We start from the raw sequence: 9,578 nt of genomic DNA, 5'->3' as shown, positions 1-9,578 counted from the left end.
TTTTATTTTATTTTAATGGCTATTTGAATTTGTATACTTGTTGGGATTAATATTGGCCTCATTCAACTCAAAAATCAATTGGCAAAAATTTTTAAACTGAGTACTTTCAACAAATTTAACATAACATTAAAGTTCGGTCTTGAACGGTGGCCTCCAGTGAGTCAAATCTTTGCTCAAGTTCATTTCAATATCACCTCTGCATTTGATTTTGCCACATATAAAGAGAGTGGTAGAATCTTGTCTCATGTTTGCTTATTTATGCCATCCAAGTTTAGTTCCACCCATTACCCCTATTGGTTTTGGGTTGAATTCCTCCAATAAATCTAACAATAATTTTTTTCTCTTAAATTGATTTTGTACATTACTATACCTAGGTTTTGCTGTTTGCATATCTAATCATGCATTGGATCTAAATTTTTTATTTTTATTTTTTGGGGTTATAATTGTTAAAGGGTTTCAAGAAGATTGGTTTAGACACATGGGAATTTGCAAATGAAGGGTTTCAAGGAGGCAAAAAACATTTGTTGAAAACCATCAAGAGGAGAAAACGAAATCCCCAAAACTTGCAACAAGAAGGAACCATGAAGCTTTGCTCTGATTCACCACAACTCGGCGTCGAAACTGAGCTAGAGAAACTCAGGAATGATTGGAACAAAATAAAAATGGAAATCCAAAAATTGAAAAAACAACAAGAGATCACAGAGAGCTGTTTGGTTGCTGTGAATGAGAAGATAGAAAACATAACCAAATGTAGGCAACAACAAATATATGCTTTCATAGCCAAAGCATTAGCCAACCCTGCAATGAACAAATTTATCAATCTTCTGAGGCAGAAAAGAGAGATCTTCAATGCCCAAATTGCAAAGAAACAGAGACTGGCGAGCCCACAACGACGCAACGAAGCCATGGATAGTAATGGGAGGGAGCAAAATGAGGAGTTGACAAGAATTGAATCAGAAGTGGAAAAAACACTGAAAAGAGAGCTTTGCAATGGCCAAATTGAGAAGAAACAGACATTGGGGAGCCCACAGCGCGAAAACAACTCGGTGGAAGCCATGGATAATGATCGGGAGGAGTTGGCAATAATTAAATCAGAAGAGAAAACACTGTTGCATGCTTCAATGGATGGTGAGGGAAGTACTAGTCTGGTTCAAAAGGCTTCCAACGTTGTGAATCCTGGATCGGTTAGTCTGGATTTGAACTTGGAGAATTATACTTTCTTGCAGAAATTGATGGAAGATGAATTTGAAGCTCAAGATGAGGCAGAGTTGAAGCAATACCATTCTAAGATTGTTCTTGAATGGGAGAATTTGATTGCGAAGCCACTGGTTGAAGAAGTGGAAGTGGATTGTGTTGAATCATCCAAGCATTGATGTCAATGGTGTTTGAGGTATATGATCTTCTTGTTCATTCTTCAATTTTATTAAGCATTGTCATTTGGTTTGTAGCTGCAGAAAATAAAATTAAAAAAAAACATGGCTTTGTTTTATTTGTTTTTGCAAAATAGAAAAAGAAAAAATGTTTCGGACGCATATATTTCAAAAAAAAAAAAAAAAAAAAAACATGTTTGGCTAGTTACCGGACACGGGTAGGAGAGTGGCAGAGAATGGTTGCTAGAAGGAATGGGAATTTGTTTCCTTTAAATTTTGGAAATTTTGGAAATTTTGAAACTGTTTGTCATTTTTCTTTTAAATAACAAAATATAAGTTCTCAAACATGTTTCTGTTTCCAGTGTTACAATTTTTAAAAATAGAAAACATAGGCAGCCCACTTGCCTCTTGTGACTTTTCACTTGTTTTTAAAATATATATTTTCTTTAAAATACGTATATGCCAAATATATTTATTATTTTTGTAAATAATAAACGTTACCAAACAATACCTAAAATGAAAGTTTTGTTGTTAATGTTACACAAAGTATAGTCACATACTTACTGGGCTTCTTTTGCTACAACAGGTGAAAAGGAAAGTATAAGGTGTAGATGGATCACCCAATTGATAGGTTTTTTGGGTTTTCTTTGACAAACAGCAGCAACAAATTAGTGTTGATATTTAAGAATTTATGACACCATTTCTCTCTAACTTAGGTACTTTTCATTATATATTTGGTTGAAAAAAAACATTGATGTTTAAAGTTGTTATTTTGTAATTAATATTGCTATAAATGCTGTGATACACTTTCTCTCAAGTTAGGTACTTTTCATTTCATATGTGGTTGATTCCATGAGGTTTGAAGTTGCTATTTGGTTCATCTTTATGGCCTGTTTGGTTGCGTTTTCATTTTCTGAAAGAAACTTATGTCCAAAAATTATTTGTCATAAATTTTTTTAAAAAATAACCAACTTTTTAGGAAATACGAAAAAGGTTTTATTTTTTAATTTTTCAAAATTGTTTTGAGTACAAAAATGAAACAATAGGTGTTTTCTTAAGAAAATGATTAAGACCTCTAAAACATCATTCTTAAATTTAACCCAATGACATAAATTGTCAAATATCATTTGTTAATTTGCTTAAGAATTAATTAAGACAGATTTTGGTTTGGGGTGTATTAAAAAAGTATACTTTTTTATTTTTCTGTAAATTTTTTCATTAAAAAATATATATATATTTAAATCATTTTAAATAATTTCATGTCATTATAAATAAATTTAAAGAGATATTTTAGGTATCTCACATCTCTCCATGTTTTTGAAATTTTTATTAATTTCAAAGCACCAAAACAAAGAGCAAAAGTGTCTTTTCCTTTCATTAAAAAAAACATGCTTTAATCATTGCAAACTAGTGTTCTTGAACATTAATGTTATGATATGACACTGGTTACCAAATAATCAAATGTTATACATTTGGGTTCTAAAAATTATGAGTTATATTAGAGATTTTAAATAATTTATTAAAAATTTTATCAAATTTTTCATATAAATGTGAAATTTACACACTTTTAAATTTGTGTGAGTGTCACATTCATATCAGAGATTTAACAAAAAATTTAATAATTTATTTAAGATACGTAGCATTTTTCAAAAACTATTCCTAAAACATCCCTCTTGTGAGAGACAAGATTGATGTGTGTGTTTCCGGGATGTATGTGTCACTTTCCTAGATAAAATATGTTTGTTTAACTAGAAAGTTCAAACAAATTAACCAAATTTTGTCTAGTTTGTGGGTCTTTTGAGTAAAGCAAAGATGTGACTAAAGGGGTTTCAGATTGGATTTTGTTGGCCAAATGAAAGCAATAACAAACAAGAAAGAATAATAATTAGTTTACTGAAATAAAAAGCTCTTTGACTAGAGCTTCTTAGTAATTTCAACCAAGATTAGTCAAGAATGTTTTGAAAAGGTAAGTAAAAATTACTTTTTAATTTTTTTGTAAAAGAAGGAAATGAGTTTTTTTTCTTAATTTTTTTTTTCTTTCTAAATTTTCTAACAAAACACAATGCCAATAAAAAATCTTTACTAACAATTTTTTTTTTTAACGTTGGTTACGATACTAAAACAAATGTGTTAAAGATTATGTTGGTGATCATGATGATGGTTATACGTGGCGGTGGCGATGTCAATGATGGGAAGAAGGTGATGGTGAGGTAGTGGTGACGATTGTAATAGTTTAGTGACATTAATAAAATTTTATTTCAAAAAATATTTTTCACCTTTCAAAATTGAAAGTATTTTCTATTTAAATAAGTTTGTTTTTCATTAATGGTGATTTCCATAAAAAAAGACATCATTTTTTTGTCATACCAAAATTTTAAAATATAAAATTATTTAAGTAGAAAATAATTTTTAATTTTGAAAGCCGAAACAAACAAAATGTTAATGCCATTCAAAAAGACCACAAATGCTAGTCCTCTAATAACAAAAACCAAGCACACCCAAACACAACCAACAGAAATTCAATGATTAGAATCTGGGAATATGTACAAATATCAACTGTTGAACTGACTTTTGTCCTATAATTTTCTGTCAAAACATTAGCCAAATAGACAAAAATACACCAAATCCTTAATAACAATCAAAATCATTGCACAACAAGAAGATGATTTTTTTGCATCTTAATCATGTGTAATTTATTTCTTGAAAGTGAGTTTACCGTTAGCCCTGCTGACCCCCATGGATGTCGATGATGAAGATGATGATATGTTGGACTTATCAAATTCCCGTTTATCCTCAGTGAATGCCTTAGTTAGAACTTCTTGTAGTTCCATATACCGCTGCTTCTTCAGTTGTCGCTCCTCGTGAGTTTCATTGTCTAAGTAAGCTAGCTCAGACAAGTCATCAGCGTCCATGATCTTATTGAGAACTTCTGAACAACGAGGGAAGAAACGTTTCCCTAGTTCCACTGTCCACATACAAAACACAGAAAGTATGAGGCTTTTTTACAAATGTCGGGATGCTAAACACAATTTGGTTTAATTTTTGAAAACTGTTTTTTCTTAGATTTTTGTTTTTTGTTTTTGTTTTTTTTTTTTTTATAAACACGTATATGTGGATATTTATGCAGATCACTGTATAATATTTTCACCGTTCATATTTTAATTAAGTTTAATATATATTGGAGGAGCAATCAACTATTAGGCTAGTTCAGAATTTGTCTCATAATATCAGTATTTGTATTCAAATGTCCATAGAGTCAATTTAGTGAAAAAAAAATATTCTATAGAATTTTGAAATAAAATTGCACATTTGGACATCAAACTTTTTTTGGGTGGGTAATTTGGACATCAAACTTGTTCAACGATTATTTGTCCATACTGGATAATATTAACCTGTCGGGTATTTATACTCATATCATAATAAATAAAATAGAAGAAAAAAAAACCTCTACTCTGTTTGGTCTTTAGTGAACTTCTTTTAGATTTGTGTCAAATGTTTTGTACTTTTCAGGTCCATTAAATGACAAATGAGTTCAAAAAAACACTTTTTCCAAAAAAAAATTATTAGTTCTTTTTATTTTTCAGGACCGCCTAGTCTCGTAGAACCTAAAAATGTAAAACTTCTTGGGAATTTTTTTTTTTTTCCACTAAACATAGAAAAAAAGAAAACAAAAAAGCTACTCAAAAAAGCAATTGCCAACATTTAAAATTCGAATTACCATTTATTTGTGAACCTTTAAATCTGAAAATAAAAAAAGTATCATTACCAGTTTTGGAGAGTGCTTTTAGCCTATTCAGATGCTCGTCTTTGATCTTGAAAGGTGCGTCATTCAAGTCCACAGTTGTCCTCTGGACACCAGGCATGTTCTTAGAGTTGATGCTGTACAATGGAAACTCAGAAGTGCCATCCACTTGAGCAATGTCCATTGCCACTTTTGCTTCCATGGGGAAAAGAAGTTTTGCTAATCCAACTGAGAAAAAGGGCATTTAATTAATAAAGTAATCATCATAATAAGCTGGTCTAGCAATACATATCCGATTTAACTAGAAATAAGAAGAATACCATAATGATTGTCCAAGAGATTGAAAACAAATATAAATTGAAGACTTTATAGATCTTCACTCAATAGGCAGATTAATTGCGAGAATGGTGTAAAACTGATAAAAGTTGGACTAAATTTGCAAGTCATAGTGCAAAACTTACTTCTCACATATATATATATATATATAGAGAGAGAGAGAGAGAGAGATTAATTGCGAGAATGGAGTAAAACCGACAAAAGTTGGACTAAATTTGCGAGTCCTAATGCAAAACGTACTTCTGAGAGAGACAGAGACACGGGGAGAGAGAGAGGAGAAAAACAGTTTTCCAGATGCAGATAACAGAAATACATCCTTCAATGAATATCTGAAAAATTGTTATAAACAGGCAATTCTCTCTCTCTCTCTCTCTCTCTAGTGGAAACCCCTTTTTCTTTTGTTCTTTTTTCCCATCTGGTAAAGCTTGTAGCCATGCAGAACCTCTTGATCTCCATGACGTACATTCATGTTACATCATACTGCAATCCTCTTTGTATGTTGTCAAATTAAGAATTTTTTATAACAATTTCAACCTTCATTTGCATTACTAGAGTTGGTCATAGTTCAAGTTGCAGAAGCGGTGATTGGTAAATAACATAAATATGCTACATAGTAATATAAGTGCATTAAAGGAAATGAAACGGTTTGAAGATTCTCATCATGGTAGTATTAGACAGAAACTATTAATATGTCAAATATCAAAAGCTCGAATGGAAAGCACCATCGTCACTCAAACTTAATAAGCTACGATTCGCTTAACCAGGAAAGGTAACATGTATTATCCAAAGGATAGAAGAAGAAAATTTTTGAGACAATAGAAAAATTTACCTCTATTTTCGAGGTACAACAACTTCATTCGCAGATCATCACCTGCCATAGCAAGTGAAACAGAAGCTTCTCCTAGTAATGGATCTCTTCCTTCTGCTTGCTCCAATATCTCTATGCACAGCCGATCCTTGGGAGAGGCTTTTCCTTCCTCGGTAGACTTATAGTAATCCGCAGCCCTGGTGAGCCTCTTTGAAATCTGAAGTGCTTTTCTACCATCTGATGTGAGATCAGATGGTTGGGCTCCTTTTGTTAGAAGAGATACTATAATTTTAGGCTCTTTTCGCATTGCAGCAACATGCAGCACAGTGTAACCCCTTGGATTCTTGTGGTTAACATCAGCAATCGCAAGATCAAGAAGCTCCGTTGTGGTCTTTGCATCGCAATATGCGACAGCATAATGTAGTGCATATGCATCATCTAGAGTGGTATGACCCTCTTTCAGAAGCATTCTGACCAATTCAACATCATCTGAATCTAAAGCCCGAAGTATTCTTTTCACATGTTTATCAGGGAAACCACTACTTTCAGGCCCATGCAAGCCAAGTTCCTTGCGTGAATCAACAATTTGTTTGGCAATAGGTTGGGGCAAGGTTTTTTCAAGAGTTATGATGTCAACATCGGACCTAATAATATTCTCAATGCACCTCGTAAGCAGTTTCTCACATGCTTTACCACAAATATTTGCAAGAGATAAAACCACCAAAACATCATCTGCTGCAACCTTTTCAAGAATATCTAATAGGTGCCTCTGCAAGGATAGAGATAAAAAGAAATTCAGAAAAGCAACCAGTGACGGTGGGCACACTGCTACAAAAGCCGATAAACGCATCCATGTCATGCAGATACGGACACATATCAATGAAAAGTATCTACAGTTGCGTACTATAGACTTGTCTGCTTTAAGTAATGGAAATTGGGATTCTGACATTTTAGTAGAACAATTGGGCTATCAATTAAATATTAAGTATGAAGATCTTAATATTAATTAAAGGAAGAAAGCCCCAATGTGTGCTTTCACTGGTTTCTGTCAATCCAAACTGTCAACACAAATAGCATTCTTTTCTCATGTGCATGCGACAACTGGGAACAATTACAAGCAGGTCTGGTAGCATACTCTATCACAATAAGAGAATCTTAGGAGTTTCCAAATGCACCATGCTCTTAACATATTGAAATTTAATAATTTCACCTTTTACAAAATTGTAGCACTATGAGATTATCTCTTAACATGGTATAACTTCTATGATCTTACCATATATAAGCATTTCTCTCATCATAAAGATTAATAAAGCTCCCTTCCACCATATGAAAGGTGCCAAACTGACTTCATATAAGTCCAAGCAAAAGCTTGTTTGGTCGTAATGCATGTGTTTAACTCATGGAGATAAATTTGAATTACAATATTTTATGGCATTAGACATACATATCAAATACAGTTTTGAGAAACTTGTGAACAATTTCAAGATGAAAGGAAGTAATTACAACAGTGAAATCATTCACCAATTATTCCAGGGATTATTTCCAATTTTCAGGTTCATTTTAATAATTTTGTCACATGCATTGCAAAATATGGCCCCAATTTTGTTTAATTAAGGGCAAATGATGCTTGTAGTCTGCCTTGTGTCAATTTGATTCTTATAGTTCTAATTGCATCAATTTTACTATTAAAATTTCCATATTATGCCAATTTAATCTAATTAATAACACCCCTTTACAAAATTGGACTAAAATCAACGGCTAAAATAGTCCATTTTGCTCCTGATTGCTGTCCAATTTCTTCTTAAAGGATTTTATCAATTTGACTAAATCGATACAATGTGAAAAATTAAGGGGTAAGATTGATACAATTGGAAATACATTTATTAACCAAATTGACACAAAAAGGCAAATTGCAAGGACCATGGATATAATTTGCCCATTAATTTATAAGAAACTCGAAACAATTTGATAAGGATTGCTTTCTTTTTGTAAAGATTGCTAAGTACTACTACTATCTACACACATCCTCTATCTCACTCCACCTGGCATAAGCGAAACGAAGGTACCATAAGCGATCACTACCAAATAAGAGTCAAACAGAATTTCAAAAAGCAATTCTCCTGAAATTGGTGAAAAATAGCATTTTTGGACATTAGTAGTAGGTTGATAAAACTAAGGTTCATGATTATACAGTAACTAATCAACGAATACAACAACAGTTGCAACATGAAATGAAGAACACACAACTTATTCAAAATTGAAGATGAGAAAACACAAAGAATCACTCAGTACCTGATACAGAGCAACCAATTCAGATATCTGGAAAATGAAGGAAGCGTATAGCACCTCCACCACGAAATCCACGGCCGGCCGGCACGCGGCGTGAGAACACTGGTCATCGACGCAAACACAAACACCTTCCGGCAACGATCTCACCTTTCCACTATACAAATACACCAAAACAACGACCAACGCATCGAAACTCACCTCGAAATCCTTCGCTAACTCCTTCAATTCCAACTTCACTCCTCTCTCTTTGCCGCAAAACACAGTTTTCAGAAACGGACTCCTCGCCGACAAAATGCACCGGTGAACGGCGACTTCTCGGCCGCCGGCGACTGCGATGCTAGCGTCGGCGAAGAAGTCAAACTCCGGAGGAGGCGAGGAATCGAAGATCGACTCGAGGTTTTCGGAGAGTCGTCTCATGGCGGTGATGTCGGGAGGGAAGGGGGGTTCGGGAGAGAGAGATTCGGTGTTGGCGACATAGCATATGCTGCTGCTGTTCCCGCCACTGAGGTCGTTGGAATCTGAGAAACCAGCGCGAGTATCCATGGAAGTTTTAAAGAGAGAAAGTAGGGGAAGTGGAGAGAGAGGAGAGGGGGCTAAAAGTGAGGGAAAAGGGCATGGATTTGGAGATATCAATCAGAGAGAGAAGATGGCCATGGAGATTGGGAGAAGAGAGGGAGAGAGGTTTTAGAGGGGTAAGATGAAGTCAGAAGAGAGAGGGGTTGGGTTGTCCATCATCGTCGTAAGCTGAGTTCCACAGAGACAGGTATTAAAACAACTTTTATTTTAAGTTTTTAAATATATTTTGGATAAAAATTAGGCAGGCAGTTGTATGTGAAAGTTTTATTTAATCCACTTCATTAAATTTTTTTTCCACATGAGACAAAATATCTCTAATTTTTACTTTTTTTATTTTTTATTTTTTTAGGGTTAGAGACAAGTTATAACATGAGGACAATCTCACCTCCTATCACGAAACTAAAATAAATTTTTTAATTTAATAAAATAAAATATCACATTCAACTCATAATCATTA

At 33.5% G+C, this 9,578-nt stretch overlaps 2 protein-coding genes across 2 annotated transcripts; one reads left to right on the top strand and one right to left on the bottom strand.

The window, feature by feature from the left end:
• Nucleotides 1-458: 458 nt before the first annotated feature.
• LOC114276604 (uncharacterized) lies at nucleotides 459-1,386 on the top strand. Its single transcript, XM_082902797.1, has one exon. The coding sequence runs from the start codon at nucleotides 582-584 to the stop codon at nucleotides 1,371-1,373; it is 792 nt and encodes a 263-aa protein (XP_082758923.1). The 5' UTR covers nucleotides 459-581; the 3' UTR covers nucleotides 1,374-1,386.
• A 2,489-nt stretch (nucleotides 1,387-3,875) lies between these two features.
• Nucleotides 3,876-9,378, bottom strand: LOC114276614 (BTB/POZ domain and ankyrin repeat-containing protein NPR1). Its single transcript, XM_028218398.2, has 4 exons — nucleotides 8,549-9,378; nucleotides 6,278-7,025; nucleotides 5,137-5,340; nucleotides 3,876-4,335 (listed from the first exon to the last, which is right to left on the bottom strand). Exons 1-4 carry the CDS (start codon nucleotides 9,086-9,088, stop codon nucleotides 4,064-4,066), a joined length of 1,764 nt encoding a protein of 587 aa, XP_028074199.1. The 5' UTR covers nucleotides 9,089-9,378; the 3' UTR covers nucleotides 3,876-4,063.
• Nucleotides 9,379-9,578: the final 200 nt, after the last annotated feature.

The sequence above is a fragment of the Camellia sinensis genome, chromosome 13 (assembly GCF_055761805.1).
Source record: "Camellia sinensis isolate YWXY chromosome 13, ASM5576180v1, whole genome shotgun sequence".
NCBI classification, from domain to species: Eukaryota; Viridiplantae; Streptophyta; class Magnoliopsida; order Ericales; family Theaceae; genus Camellia; species Camellia sinensis.
Note: the sequence above shows the minus strand (reverse complement) of the source record. Positions and strands in the feature narration are given on the sequence as shown.